This window comes from Oreochromis niloticus, linkage group LG7 (assembly GCF_001858045.2).
Source record: "Oreochromis niloticus isolate F11D_XX linkage group LG7, O_niloticus_UMD_NMBU, whole genome shotgun sequence".
Taxonomy (NCBI): domain Eukaryota; kingdom Metazoa; phylum Chordata; class Actinopteri; order Cichliformes; family Cichlidae; genus Oreochromis; species Oreochromis niloticus.
In genome coordinates, this window is record NC_031972.2 from 11,912,974 (window position 1) to 11,929,587 (window position 16,614).

General features: G+C 38.6%; 1 protein-coding gene across 3 annotated transcripts in view; it reads left to right on the plus strand.

Moving 5' to 3' along the window:
- adamts6 (ADAM metallopeptidase with thrombospondin type 1 motif, 6) overlaps positions 1–16,614 on the plus strand; it is a 73,558-nt gene that overhangs the window by 15,427 nt on the left and 41,517 nt on the right. For all 3 annotated transcript variants that reach the window (XM_003455154.5, XM_019360686.2, XM_019360684.2), the window contains exons 10-13: positions 1,114–1,219; positions 2,787–2,933; positions 9,732–9,873; positions 15,267–15,374. In XM_003455154.5, coding sequence (XP_003455202.1) covers positions 1,114–1,219; positions 2,787–2,933; positions 9,732–9,873; positions 15,267–15,374 — 503 coding nt within the window. The remainder of the gene's footprint in view (positions 1–1,113; positions 1,220–2,786; positions 2,934–9,731; positions 9,874–15,266; positions 15,375–16,614) is intronic.

Below are 16,614 nucleotides of genomic sequence, written 5' to 3' on the forward strand. Positions count from 1 at the left end.
TGCATTTGCTTTTCCGTATTTTATTGTCATTTATCATCCTAAAGCTGAATCCAACTAGCTTTACTGTCATTTAAAAAGGACACTTTTTAAAGTGGAAAAGATGTGATGATAAAAAAAAAATGTAATTTCTCTAAATTGCAATGGAAATACCTGAGCTGTTGCAAACTAATGAAGAAGCTTAAAGCATATCATATTTCTATAACTGGTGCACTTTTAATTTTTCATCTTGTTGCACCCTCTCCTGCCATTGTTTAACAGCATCTAATTGGCGAATACTTCCAATCAACTGTTTGTCATTTTTTTTTTTTTTTTTTTTTTTTTTTTTTTTACAAATTTACTTAAAATGTCAAGTAAAACTTAACAGAAATGACTGAGATTATCCACAGTGACAGGATTCCCCTTAATTTATTCTTAAATATATGAAAACCTGGGAAAAACTCCTCAGCCCAACATGAAATGAATAGAAAGTACTTCTCTCTCTCTCTCTCTCTCTCTCTCTCTCTCTCTCTCTCTCTCTCTCACACACACACACACACACACACACACACACACACACACACACACACACACACACACACACACACACACACACACCTGCTTTGCAGTGTCATATGATCCACTCTCCAGTCACCTGTAGATGTAATCTGTGAAGGATCGCCAGCAGTCTCCCTATCTGACCTGTCAGGCTTTAGGGGAAAAAGAACCTGCGACACCTGGATTGTGGAGCGTTTTTAACTTGAAACGCCCTCTCCTCTCCCTTTTTCTTCTTTTCTCTCTGCCTCTTTCTCCAAGTCTTGCTTTTGGAATGAGAAAAAACAACTCTATTTTCTGTCAGTTTTCTGTCAGAATACTAGTTACATGAAATCCAGTGTATAAACCTTTTCCAGCAATATTCCAGTTTAAGTAACAAACAAAAACAAAAACAGAAAACAACAAACATTTAGGAGCAAATGCTAAACTGGACTTCTCCTTTAGCTGAGTCTCTCAGCACTGCTGCAAACAGTAGCTTATGTATGGAATCCCAGTTTTATGACAGCGAGTCGTAAGAATGCTTTGCCTCAACCTTGTGTTTGTATGTTTGTCTGGCATGTGTGTTTATGTGTGTATGTCTAGGTCTGGCCTCAGTGGCTGGAATGTGTGAGCCAGAGAGGAGCTGCAGCATCAATGAAGACATCGGCCTCGGTTCTGCTTTCACCATTGCGCACGAGATTGGCCACAAGTGAGTTTTTAGGATCCTAATATAAAATATAAAACTTGACATTACTCCCTGATGCGTATTGCAGAGGTGGTGGGACCAAGTCAGAGGGCCTTAAATGGCTTGGTTTTGAAGGCACACATTTAAATTACTTAACAGAACTTGTCTCATTAATTTAAAGTGGTGCAGCTCTGTCTACTTTGACTTGAGAATTATTATTCCTTAATTAACCATTATCATGGCTTGTAAAAGTTTTCCTTTTTTGTCTTTATACTTTTTCATGGTTATAGCATAATTTGGCATGGCACCTTATGCACATCCACAATGAACTTACACCCCGACAATATTTATTCATGGATCCTTTTGACGACGTCATGACTGAAAAGACCATTTTTAATTCAGAACTTAAACTTCTCTGGTGGCATAAAATCCGTCAATATGAGTATTGACACTGCTGATATCAGCAGATTTCTAAGCAGGATTTGAAGTTCTTCCTTTTACATTTTTGGGAATGAAACGTTCCACAAATGTAGCACCTTTTATGGCAGTTTTAGGTGTTGGCAAATGCCCTCTTTTTACTTAAGGTTGTCTTCAAACCTTTTATCACTTTCACGACCCATTCTTAAACAAACATTACTTACAGCCTGGTTTTGCCAGACTTGCATATAGTCTTTTTTTTTCCCCTTGCAGACTTTAACTGCACATATTTCCTCATGCAAATGTCAGTATCCACATACCTTGGCCTCTTTCTTCCTGAATATAAAGCAAAATAATGATGATGTATTAGTCTGTGTATTCCTCTCTCGAGAGTTAGGCAAGATGGCGATTTCCTTTATTATGTCTCATGTCTGCTTCTGTTGTGGGGCAGTTGTAAAAATAGTCTCTGCTTCTAGAGGATGTATAAAAAAACACACTACAGCAGGGTTTCGACTGGCCTGATTTATTTCCAGAGTAGGGTAAAATGTCATAAACGCCAGCCTTAGAAAAACAGGTTCAGTCTGTGCAATGTGGTTGGGTTTGTTATATACATTAGACCTGATTCGCGCTACTAGACTGTGAGGGAAAGTTAAGCTTTGATATCCTGCTGTAATGAGAAACTTTTCTGTCAAATGATATCCTGACAGATGAAGTTTTTCTGAAAATGAATTGTTGCAACCATTGATGTCCAACATGAATTCAGTGTGAAAGAAACTATTTAGTAGCTTTCAGAACAGTGCTCAAAGTTTGGAGCTGATCATTGTAATGATCTAAAGGGTCTTGACTCCTCGCTCCAGTCTGTGCTGACTTTCCTTCCCTGGCTTGCTCAGACCTGCAGGCGGTGATTGACAGACAGGCATCTGAGTGGTGATTAGAACTTCTTCTTTCCTGCAGAGCCCCAGACAGGGTTTGACCCTTGACCCCTCCACACAGCTGTTTTAGAGCCAATGAGCTCAATCTTTACAGCCACAGAGGCTGACATCCACAATCCAGCAGCCTTAACTGTCCAGCGAGATCCCATCTAAACTGTGCAATTAACTACCACTTTCAGACCAGATGGTCATTTCTCCCAGCTGCATTAATTCCTCTTCTTATTTATTTTTTTCTGTTTCAGTTTTGGGATGAACCATGATGGGATTGGGAATTCTTGCGGTACCAAAGGTCACGAGACAGCCAAACTGATGGCTGCTCATATAACAGCCAACACCAACCCTTTCTCCTGGTCTGCCTGCAGCAAAGACTACATCACCAGCTTTCTTGAGTAAGTGGGTGATATGGGTGGTGGTTGTTCCCTGTGGGCCTGTGTGTGTGTGTGTGCGCGCAACAGAGAAGAAAGGTGCATTCCTGTTTTCCTTTTTTACTCACAGCTGTCTCTCTTTACAACCCGCTGCCACTAGCTGGTCCATGTGGCGACCCGCTAGGCTGCTTTGTACGCGAGGCCTTCCCTTACTTATTCACATCCACTTCATCACTGAGACTTTTGCCAGACCTCCTTGTGGCTGCGTATGATAACTGAGTGCTTTCCACCCCTGCATCCTTGCACCACAAGGCGGGTGATGTTAGAGCTCGTGGTCCTCGGTGGTGATGTGTAGGCCAGCTGCCTTAAACCACTGCTCTGCTGTTTTATATATCGGCCAAAGGAGGCAAAAAAGAAAAAAGAAAAAAGAAATGGAGCACATAAATAAATGAGGCAGTGATATTTGAGTCTTGCCAGCCTGGCATAATAGAGGACACGCCATTGTTTCTTTTCCAGAGGCTAGACAAAACAACTGGAGTAACAGAACAAACAGATAATCGTTACAATGACAGACTTCTACACCTATTTCTGCACAGCATGATTTAGAGGAGGCGTGTCAATTTGAAGCCTTACTTGAAATTCTACTGCTCTTCACGCTTGCGAATCCCTGATTTATTTATTTTTTCTGGCACTTTTGCCTTTTTGTTAGATGGCAGAGACCCTGAATGTCAGAATGCCCCAAATCTGATAATCAACAAAGCCCTTCGCCAGCTCCATGCATTGTCCTAATGCATTTTCATGATCTAACATCAATGCAGTATAACTAGAGTCATGATCTTTTTCGCTCCACAAATTCTTTTTCCATATTTAAGCCTACAGCAGCACAGAGCAACTCAGCCGGCAGCAGACTTCTGTCAGAAATCCAGCTGTGTTATACTAGTAACAGCTATTGTAGCATGGAGCTGCTAATGCCTTTTTAATGATCATAGAATGAGGTCAAGGACCCCCTTAACTTTGTAGCATTTGCGGGATTGATAAGGTTCCCGTGTAGCTTTATTGCTGCACAAAAAAACTGCAAAACTCAAAGTGCTTGTTTGCAAAAATGGAATAGTGCTGATCGTGCAGAGCTAGTAGCACAAGACCACCACGGAAACAGGAAAGAAACTGACAACAATGGAGGAAAGTATAAAATGGGCCAAAGGTTATGAATGATTTCTAATCTAATCTGATGTGTTGCTTTGCTGTTTATGTTGTTTTATCTTATACTCCTATCAACTAGTAGTCGACAGCATTTATTCTGCTGGATATTTAGATTCATACAGCAGCATTTTATTCATTTATAATCCTTCTCCTCAGGTACAAGATGTAGAAAATCAGGATCCATCATAAACACCTTATTGTACTGTGTTATCTCAATAGACCACTTTCCTCTCAGAGTGCTGGCTTACTTGTAGTTATAAGCCTTTCCAAAAGTAGAATGGGTGGTGACTATCAGGCCACTGTCCTGTGGAACCAGCTATCAGTTGGGATTCAGCAGACATACACCTTCTCTACATTTAAGATTATTTATTTATTTTTTAAAAGCTACTACCTTTAGAACAGGTGACCCTGAATCATCCCTTAGTTATACCTCTGTTGGCTAAAACTGCAGTGGAACTCAGGACGCCCTGAGTATTTCTTCTTCATTGACTTCTTTTCACTTCCCATGCATTTGTATGCCACTAACCTTTGTTTGCTGTCCCCCATAGTCTGTTTTGTCCTGTCTGTTTGTGGTGTCTCGTTTCTCCTCCTTCCTCTTTTGTAGTTTCCCCTCTCTGCCCCTCCCTGAACCTAAGTAAGTCTATACCTTACAATATAAACTACCTTGTCCATAAACAGAAAGCAGGTAACATTATCTCTGCAATGTCACCTGCCTTAGACAGCGAGCAAGAGGTCAGGGTCTATTTTTACCTTTTAGGTCTAACACTAAGAAACTTTGTATCTGGAGCTTCTGCTGTCTGGTTTATTGTGCATGTGCATATTTGTTTTTTTATGCTGATTTTTTAAAATGCTTTATATGACTTGAGATAACAACACAGAAAAACATTAAAACATTAGTATGTTTTTTTTTTAGTTTACCCTAGATAATAAAGATAATTTTTGAAAAATGGGCCTGTTATTTTAATTTTCAACTTCCTATTTTTATTCTTTAGATACTTTTCAGGTTTACGTAATCCTTATTTATCTCATATTAGCCGGGGGTGTTGCCCTTTAGTTTATGTACTCTCTGAAAAAAGCTTTTTTAGCCTTTAAGCTAGCCTTCTTTTGATTGGTTGCCGTTTGTAAACAGGTTTGTATATTTCAATTCAATTCAATTCAATTCAATTTTATTTACACAACGCCAAATCACAACAACAGTCGTCTCAAGGCGCTTTACATTGTAAGGTAGACCCTACAATAATACATACAGAGAAAAAACCAACAATCATATGACCCCCTATGAGCAAGCACTTTGGTGACAGTGGGAAGGAAAAACTCCCTTTTAACAGGAAGAAACCTCTGGCAGAACCAGGCTCAGGGAGGGGTGGTCATTTGCTGTGACCGGTTGGGGAGAGGGGAGGAAGACAGGATAAAAGACATGCTGTGGAAGAGAGCCAGACAAGAGCCAGACAAGTATGATTCAATGCAGAGAGGTCTATTAACACATAGTGAGTGAGAAAGGTGACTGAAGAAGAAATACTCAGTGCATAATGGGAATCTCCCAGCAGCCTACACCTATTGCAGCATAACTAAGGGAGGATTCAGGGTCACCTGATCCAGCCCGAACTATATGCTTTAGCAAAAAGGAAAGTTTTAAGCCTTATTCCATGGAAGAGGGGCCTGAAAACCGAAGGTTCTGATTCCCATTCTACTACTTAAATACTCTAGGAACAACAAGTAGGCCTGCAGAGCGAGAGCGAAGTGCTCTAATAGGGTGATATGGTACTATAAGGTCATTAAGATAAGATGGGGCCTGATTATTTAAGACCTTGTATGTGAGGAGCAGGATTTTGAATTCGATTCTCAAGTATTGGCTTCCACTGAAGGGAAGCCAATACTTGAGAAATATGCTCTCTCTTTCTAGTCCCTGTCAGGACTCTTGCTGCAGCATTTTGGATTAACTGAAGGCTTTTCAGGGAGGTTTTAGGACATCCTGATAATAATGAATTACAGTAGTCCAGCCTGGAAGTAATAAATGCATGAACTAGTTTTTCAGCATCACTCTGAGACAGGATATTTCTAATTTTAGAGATGTTGCGCAAATGGAAGAAAGCAGTCTTACATATTTGTTTAATATGTGCATTGAAGGACATATCCTGCTCAAAAATGACTCCAAGGTTCCTCACAGTGTTACTGGAGGCCAAGGTAATGCCATCCAGAGTAAGAATCTGGTTAGATAAATTTCCAATATTTTCAGAGCCGAGTACAATAACCTCAGTTTTATCTGAATTTAGAAGCAGAAAATTAGAGGCCATCCAGGTCTTTATGTCTTTAAGACATTCCTGCAGTTTAACCAGTGAGTGGGTGGTTTTTTTTTTGTCACCACAGCAACATATTGCTGTATGTTTGAGATAATCATATTGGATATATCCTGTCTTTATGATGGTGCTTAATTGCACTTGTAAACATGCTGACCTTGTTGATTGAAATTTCAGCAATATTTCAGATGCAAATCTGTTATTGTTGCTGTATTCAGTACTGTGTCTTGAGTCACTTGTCATTTCTTTGTCTTTTGCGAGTTGTCTGGAGCAATCATTTTCCAGGTTATCTTTGGACGCTGGCTGCTTTTTCACTTATTTTCAGTCTATTCCATGTAACTGACTGTTTTCAGAGGAGTGCTACTTAACACTGAAATGTAATTCACTCAAGCATGAAAAAGCCTAACTTAAGGAATGAGTTAAGTGTTTTGTCAACATATAATTTTAAACGATATCTTTAACAACTTTCCTATTCACAGCATGTTGCAAAAATGTCTTTAGTTTGCTTGACAGACATAAGAGCTATTTTGACACTGTGTATTTAAAAGAATTGAGGAAATTGGATAACTGGCAGGCTAAAAAAATCTTCAGCAGATGAACAGTATCTGCTATACAGAAATGGAAAGAAACAAAAACCCATGTCCGCAAGAAAGGGGGGGGGGGCCCAACAAAGACCTGACACAGGACCTAAGAGATGCATCTGACCCCTCTAGTGTATGCTGTACTGTACATTTGACAGAAAATAAGAAAAAGCCTCCAATTTAAGGTCCATGTGAAGATTAAAAGTCCATTTTAAGTCTGTTCCTGTAATGAAATCAAAGGGGCCGTAAATGTTTCAGTACTAATGGCTTTTCTTTGCAGTTGTAGACACCACACATTTTTTTTTCTCTGCAGTTCAGCTTCATTTCTCAGTATTAAGACCATGAGAGCAAATTCATAACTGCAACCTTGTGGTGAAGTATTGGTTACAAGTCTGCGGTGTGTCTGTGTGTTCCTCTGTTTGTGTATTCATGTTTTGTTAGCGAGGCCCTCCAAGAAAGCGGATAATAGCTGCTGTGGTTGTCAGATGATGTTTCCGGCTGAAAGCTGTTAGAGGAGGGTTAGTGAAGAGCACTTGTGACAGAGATGACAGTATTAAATGCCAGCTTCCAAATGGGACACAAAGAGCTGCTTCTACTCTGCGCCCCTGGGTTCCTGACGATTTCTGGCTCGTGTATCTGAGAATCACTATTTAAAAAAAAAAAAAAAAAAGTACCCCAAAGAGACAAAGCTGTTTTACTTCACCTTTGAGCAGAATAGACTATTGCTTAACTTATATTATACGCATATTTGTATCAATCTGTGTTTTAGGTTTTAGTTTTATTGCCTTTTGCTTTTACAAAAGTGTTTTGTCTGTAAACTCAAATTATCCTCCCTTTCTCCCCCTCAATCAGAATTTTGGATATTGCACATGCATCTCCCTGCCAAGTAAACAACTTTGGCTGTGGTATTGGCCTAGATTCACCATCTTACTCGGGCAATATGTGGTGCTTTGTTTGGGTTTTTTACGAATGGTTTATGAATGCGCTCACAGTTCAGTCATAGTTTATTCTCCAGAGTCTGCGTGCCAGTTTGTTCTAAATGTTAAAAGGAAGGCAGTTTGGGTTTATTAAACTCTCAGAGACCACATACTGCAATGAATTTCATATTAAACTTGTACCTTATAATAATTGTTAGGTTATACTGAGTTAAACATACTGCTGCCTCACCACTTATTGGATCCACTCAGCAGGCTTAATATCTTCATGAATGACTAGTCCCAGAGTACAGGGATAGCTGAAGTTCCTGCTTGTTAGAAGACATTTCCGCTCAGCATAATGAATTTGGCTAAATCCACTGGACAGGAAGCCTTTGCGACGATGTCAAATAATAGTCTCTATGTTTAAACTTTGACTATTTTGTCTCTCTCCAAACTAATAAATACTGAGGCTTGCCCTTAGTACACAGGGTGTCTGGGGGCCTCATAGGCTGGCTTTTCTGCCTCTCCCTGTGATGAGAGGGTCCTCCGAGGGACAAGAGTCAAGAAAAAACATTATTCCTTTCATTAACAGAGAATAGAGGATTAAAAATGGAAGAAAGGGAAGAGAAAGATAGAAAAGATTAGAAAAAAGAAAAGAAGGATGACTTGCTCTTCTTGGTCTTCAGCGCTGAAAATAAAACATACATAATAAGTTCTATTTGGTATGTAAACAAAGATTATATATAATATATTTTGTTTATGCATTCTTGTTCAAGCACCAGGAGTCTGTGAGTTTAGACAGGTAGTTACAATGTGAAAGTCAATTAAATGAGTTTTTATGATGATTTTTACATAAATTTATATGTCAGTCAAAATGCTGTCTACAAAAATAACAAAAATAGCTGTGCTAATCATGTCCGGGTGTTTAATTTATCTTAATATTATTGTTGACTCTTCCCCTCATTTTCATTCTGGGCCTAAGTTGTAGTTTGATCAATCATAATGTGTAGCACTTACATTGTTGTTGTCATCAAGCCCACTTTGCCTTTAAAGGGATGAGAAGCATTCCACTGCATGCTACAGCTGCCACATCTGGAAGGAACACATAGTTCTTATAGTAAACAGTCATGGTAATACTCTGCCTCAAGAGAATCCTCTGACTCAGGGAAGACCAGTGGATGTAGTCTCTCATAGAAAAAAATCAGTTATAACCTCATGCCAGCGAGTGTCTGTGCTGGTAAAAGTATTTTCATTGTTTTAACTCCTAGAATACAAAATTGCAGTGTGTATGTATGTGTGTGTGTGTCTGGTTTTGGTGGTGTACATGTTGTGCATATTTTTATTTGACAAAACAGACTAAACAATCCTAGGTCTGGACATAAGATCCAAATCTAACTCCAGATTTCTTTCTTTATTTTCCTGAACTGTCATTTAATTGGCAGTCGGTGGGCTCAGTCTAAGGAGTCATACACACAATAGTGGAGCACGTAGCCATATAACCAGAGAGGGCTGGCCATTCTAGGCTGACAGCCTGCACCCTATTGCCTTGGGTAAAATGTCTGCTTGTGCTTCAACACTTCATTTGATGAAGAGGCGTTGATGTCTAATATCAGCATTAATTACATGACTTTTCAGATCTTTGTCAAAGCGTCCTATAACAGTAGTTTGGTACTAAAATTAAAGGAGTCACAGAAAACTAGCAAAGGTCTCAGAGGGGGTTGACTTTAATTGTTCTGGTCTTGGCATCTCTAACTTGGCCATTATCCAAGTGTAGAAAGGTTCCTTTGTGTAAGAAACAATCCTATTGTAGGTTTGTTTTTTTGACAGCTCAGGTCGGGGGACGTGTCTGGACAATGAACCTCTGAAACGAGACTTCCTGTACCCAACAGTGGCCCCGGGGCAGGTGTATGATGCAGATGAGCAGTGTCGCTTCCAGTATGGAACCTCTTCACGCCAGTGCAAGTATGGGGTAAGAAACCAGCATCTTTCAGGCTACTCTCCTTCTGATTCTTTCTCTTTACACTGAGAAAATGGGATCTCTCTTCTATATTATGTCTTGGGCAGTTAAAATAAAATTTTCTAGTTCCCAAGTGCAAGTTTTGGAACACAGAGTGCACAGTGAAAGATATATCACAGTAGATACAATACTCAAACATTGCTAGACTTTACTTTCAAAGTGGAATAAGGATATAAACAAACACATGAATATTTGCAGTAATTAGAAACAGGCACAGTAATTTATTAAAATGTGCAAACATGCATAGAAATGTAGTATAAGGTAAAAACACAATTTGTAGAATTCTAATGAGCTAGAAAGTCAATATTTGCTATGACCACCTTTTTCTGTATTTATAATTTCAACAATGTTGACAAGAAATAATAAACATAATTCCCTGAAATGTACACGACCATGACAGAGCCTCCACCGTGTTTTAAGATAGCAGCAGACTGCTGTATCTCTCTCCTAAGTTTTCTGTTATGTGTAGACACAGCAACTGTTCATCCCTTGAATTAGGTGGCTGTTTATGATTGAATGATTCACAGGTCAATATTAAGTGGCTAAGCAAAGAAACAAAATCTGAAAATGGTCAGATACAAGGACTGGATTAAAAATGAGTGAAAAAGCAGCCAATGTCCAAATGAAGAAAAAAAAAGGACACTGGAAGACAACTGAAGAGTTATTGCTCAAAGCCTTTTTAAAAAATATTACAAGCCAGTCGGCTCCTTGGAAGGAAAATAGAAGAAATAAAGAAGGGAAACAAAGAAAGAAAAAAAAGAAACAGAAGAAATAAAGATGGGTGACTCAAGACTTTTTGCTTAATATTGTACATAGAAACATTATGCATACATTGGTGTGATGTTAGGATCTTCAGTGTCCATTAAGAATGAATATACATAAATCAATGAATATTCATTGGAATCATTAAAAATTGCTCTGTCATAGTAAACCTGAGCATCTTCACACTATGATGCAAAGCATATGGGCTCTTAAAACCAAATCATTGTTGTCTCGTCAGCTCTGATCCTCTGATTTGATCTGGAATTGTGTAGATTTATAGACACATTTTCATGCCATTTGTCTTCTTCTTTCTTGTTCTCACAGCTGTTAGACTACACCAAGAAAAACACTCAAAGGAAAACCAGTAAAGAGCAACTGATAAATCATTTTTGCCTGTATTTAACAAATCCACCCTCAGCCTGCTGATTTAATTTATTCTGACCAACTTGTTTTGCCCTCTATCCTAGGATGTGCCTTAGAAAAGCAACTGTTGTGTAACTAACAGTACATGACTGCTCTGTCATAGTAAACCTGAGCATCTTCAGGTTTTAGACTCTTAAGGGATCACTTAAAGTTAAAAATTTTGTAGAACAAGAAAGTAACTAAGAAAAAAGTCCTTCAGAATTTAATGTTGTGTAATTATCATTGTTAAAACCTTTTACATGGCTACAGTGCAAACAGGAAGTGCTAGTATCTACTGTAACATGTCTTTCCATGTTGGCGATTTGTCAAAATGTAGCAAACAAAAGGACCTGTGATGTCAATAATTTTCCATCAGGTCTTTAGAATTGTACTGCACATTTGTTATCTGACCTTATAGCCCCCATATTATAACCATATGGAAAGGGCTGAGCTGTCTGAAAAGTAAATGCAGAAATGCCAATCTTTTTAGCACTTATTAGTTTTCTTGACATCTTGATTTCTTTTAACTGCAATATAAAAAAAACATGCAATATATCCCTATACATTCTTATTTTTTAATAACTATCTAATTTATCTGGACACTGAAACTACCAAGTAACCAAATTACATTTTCACAAGGAAATAAAAAAGTTGTTTGAGACAGTTGGTCATTTTCATTGGAGCAAATGAGTCCACTGACATACTCCGGACTCCAGTGCATTAGGTGGTTGTAATGCAGAAGATTTTGCAGCAAAGATTGCGCCATGTCAAGCAAATGACAGACAACTGCAACAACAGTTAGCACAGGTGGGTTTTCAGTCCTGCTGCCTCTGATTGTGGGCTACAGCTTTCCAACCTGGGCACTGAAACTGGAAAATAGATAAATAGATAAATACAACGGAACACAGAACTTCATTTAAACCCTGGTCCCTGTGGTAAAAACAGACTGATTTAGTCTAAGGTCCTGAGGAAACTCCTGTAGAGGGTTAAATGTGCCTTAAGAGGCCAGTGTACTACATCTGTGATGGTCAGTTAGATCAGAAAGCCTCTCTCCCTAACCTTTCCAATGCTGGAATTAATGAGTGTGTGAAAATGTACTTCATCATCCCAGTTTTCTAACCATATTGTGTCTTACCATGCCTTTGAGTGTGGTTAACCCTAAGTGTTAAGTTAAAAAAAAAAAGTCATAGAAAAACTCATTTTTTTCATTATTTCCTCATTTAGATTAAAAGGGGGTGAAAAGGAAGACAATACTTTTATTAATATCTAAGAATCACAGATGAAGGACTGAAGCCAACATACCCGTCTTCTGTTATTTATTTATTTTTTTTGGTCTGCAATGACAATATGTCACCCCCCCCTCTTGACTAATGAGAAAACCACGGGGCACAAGGCGACACAGGCAGTGAAAGACAAGAACCAACCACACATTTAAATGAGCAGCTGAAAGATTCCTCTGATATCTAATGGACAGTAATGTAATATTGCTCTGCATCACATAGAAAATTGGGCACATGATGGAAGAGAGGACAGAGAATTAGTTGAGATCACAGAGTTATTTCTTTTCATTGAAAGAAATATCTGACAGCAGATTACAACAAGGCCCAAATCAACGCTCTGTTATTTTGGCTCCTAAGCTCATAATTGTGGTTTTAGATTGCCAAGAAAGACACCCATTTATGAAAGGGTGGAATTCCGGCGCTGATTTATCAGAGCTCGATTGGAGTTTTTCATCTGACGATCAGATTTATTTCATACTTTGAAATCGATGCCCTCAGTGAGAGGATGGATGTAACCACAGAAAAAGATCAAAGCTTTAATAAATGGAAGAATCTGGTTTCTGAAGCCAATTCTTACCCAGAATGTACCAAACGTTTCCACGTTTGGACATACTATTTGGGAGTTTACCCAAGCGATATGTTTGGCTTCCCTCTTGTGACCTGGTGCCTGCTTCAACAAACTTGCTGATTTTAAAAAGGCATAATATTTTCTATGACCAACAATATCAAAAACCATTTTAGTTTATTACCAACAGTCCAAAACTATTTTTAGTCATTGTAGCTACACAACTGTAAGGATGGCACTGAGAGTTGTCTGGGGAAACCACCATGGTCCAGTCTGAAATATCTTAAAAACCAAAAACTCAGATATTCATTGATATTTGTACCAAAAGACAAATTTCAAGGTCTCTTGTTATCACAAGATTTTTTTTGCTACGCAAAGCTAAGATATTGTACGTACATTTTTGTTGTTAGCATGTGACCATGCTCAAAATGTTGCTGTCTCCAGGTAGTCTAGCATGCCTGTAAAATGCTAGCTTTTACTATTTTCCTCAAGTTTTTTGTTTGCTTTTTTTTGTCCCATGTTAGGAAAAAGCTTTGAAAATGCTAATACTCCATATCTGTCCTCAGGCAATTCTTGTGTCATGATTCACTGAGGCTCAGCAATATCAAAAGAAACTGATATTTCCATTTTCAGGAATTGCCTCAGTTTTGGAATCTTTCCACCTCTGCATGTGCATATATGAGTCAGAGCTGGGAAGAGCGGCAGCAAAACACAAGAACAGCACAGGGCAGCTATCACTGACAAAAGTTGTGACACTGACTTAGTAAGAAGCAGCCAGAAAAATGCACTGCAGCTTCCATACACCACATGCGGATCATGTATACAGTATATATGAACAAACAGCTTATTAGGTATACCAAATTTTAAAAAAAATTATTTATGATGCTTAAACTTTTCTGGTTTTGCTCACACAGTTCTGGAGAGGTAAGATTAAAACTTGTGATTATTTTGGAGGTTGACGTTTGTTTTGAATTGTTTGAATGGTATATCATTATATTACTGTATACAACCACTTTAATTCTATCCTATTTACAAATCTTGGAACATGGACAAAATGAAGTCACTTCAGACAATCTAAGAAGCGAACTGTATATACAAAATCACTGTACTTGAACAGTACACAATATATATATGTCTATATGCCTCCCAGGGTTAAGAACCACAATGCCTTCAGGGGGTTAGGCTTAATTTGTAGATTATAAAAATCCTTGAACCAAGGGTTGTCATAAAATGTATGAAACATATGAAAAACAAACAATCTTTTGATATTAGTGGGGCTCTTACTGATTGTCTCTGACCTTTTTTATCACCAGCTTGTTCTCGTCTGACATAAATCTATCAGCCCCGCATCCATGTTTGTTGAGGCCTGGTCAGTGACCTTTTACCACGGCTGAGATAGTGAATGGAGCAGCAGGGGTGGCTTATTAAAACCAGCTGGCATAGGGGAGTCCCTGCACCCAGAGACTGGCAGTTAGCTGCATTATTGAATCTGGATAGGCTCAAGGAGCTGGAGAGCTGTGGGATATTTACTGACCTTGGGGGTCAGAATCTACGTGTTGGCTCGTTATTCTTTTTCATGAGCTTGTTCTTCTGCTCTACTCAATTGTGTTATAAAACCTTTGAAGTTAAGACTTTAGGCAACCCAGTTTACTTAAACAGGAAATCCAGTCTTGGTTGTGCAGCACATCATGTGCTCACTTTATCCAGTTATTTATTAGGGGGCAACTTAACAGTGTATTTCTTCTCTTTCAGTAATCTAAATGATTTCTCCGTTCTGTACTGAAGAGTGATGATGTTTACGCAGACAAATCAGTAATACTAAGGATATTTGTTAGGCTACAAGCCATCTTTATCTAAGACTTGGGAGGCCTATTGCTCACTCTTTATTTCCCCTAAGAAGCCAAAGTTGGATTTCTTGAACTGATGTCACGGTCCCATGTGGTCCTGAGATGAACATGAGCAAACGTTAGTCATGGTGTTGATCTAGCTGACTCTTCATTTCTCATAAGAGAGCATTAAAAACACACAGTGACCCTTAGCATGTTGCTCAAAATACACTATGATCCAAAGCATATGGGCTCTTGAAGATAGCAGTCTTGATGTGGTCTCATCATCTCTGATCCTCTGATTCGATCTGGAATTGTGTGGATTTATAGACACATTTCCATGCCATTCTTTTTTGTTGTTCTCACAGCTGTCAGACTGCGAAAAAAAATACTAAAAGGAAAACCAGTAAAAGGCCATTGATAAATCATTTTTAGCCTTATTTAACAAATCCACCCCCAGCTTGCTGAATTGATTTATTCTGACCAACTTGCTTTTGCCTTCTTTCCTAGGAAGTGTGTAGAGAGCTCTGGTGCCTTAGCAAAAGCAACCGTTGTGTAACTAACAGTATTCCTGCTGCAGAGGGGACCCTGTGCCAGACAGGCAACATTGAGAAAGGGGTAAGTCATCTGGTGTTTCTCAGACATTTAAAGGTTAAAGTTTTTTTTCCAGATACACAATTTTTTAATATGAGAAAAAGATGTCTCAAATAAATACAAAAATGCTATTTTTAAATGATGATTTCATTTATTAACAGGAAAAAAAGACATAAAAAACCTAACCCTGTGTGAAAAAGTAATTGCCCAAACTTGTTCAATCATTAATTAACTGTGATTCACCACATTTTGTGGAAATCTGAGCTCAATTTCACTAGACACACCTAGTTGTGATTACTGCCAGACCTGATGAATCAAGAAATCACCTAAATAGAACCTGTCTGACAAAACCTGTCACAATAAAGAGAGAAAGTCATTAACATCTATCACTCTGGGATGGGTTTGCCACCGGTTTGCATCCTGAAGCTCAAGCACACATTTGGGTTATCCAGCAGGACAATATGTAAATATAAATATGTAATATAAAACAAAATGTAGGTTTTCCAATGGCCTAATCAAAGTCTGGTCTCAAATTAAATTGAGATGCTTTGGTATAACCTTTAGCAGGTCATTTATGCTTGAAAACCCTTCAGTGTAGCTGAATTAAAACAATTCTGCAAAGAAGAGTGGTCTAAAATTCCTCCATTTCAGAAAGAGTATAACTATTTTTTCCTCAGCACTGTATACTACAGTCACTAGGAAATGCAGTAGGAAGTCATAAATGTGTTACTGTCTCTTGCAAATCTTTTGCCATCTACATGCACAGAAATTTGAAACTAAACAGAAATTCACATTAACTACTTGCATTTTCAGTATAGACAGAAGCTCATCGATATGAAAGTTCAGAAATTCAGAAATCCCTCCTGATATAGTGATAGTTACTGTGGGATAGTTATTTAAATGGAAATGGCCTAGGCACTAGGAAACTTTATTCTTATCTTCTTTTGTTTTTGGGATCACCACAGTGGTCAATCTGCTTCTATCTCTGGAATCCTCCTCTAGCACACTAAACATCTGCATGTCCTCCTTCACTTCACTACATCCATGAGTCTCCTCTGAGGTCTTCCTCTTTTCCTCGTGCCTGGCAGCTCCATATTCCACATTTTTTGTCCAGTATATCCACTATCCCTCCTCTGCACATGTCCAAACGATCTCAGCCTTGCCTCTCTAACTTTGCCTCCATATTGCTCAATCTGAGCTATCCCTTTATGTTGGAATATAACCAGAATACAACCAACTGGTAGCCAGTCAAGTCAAGGACCCT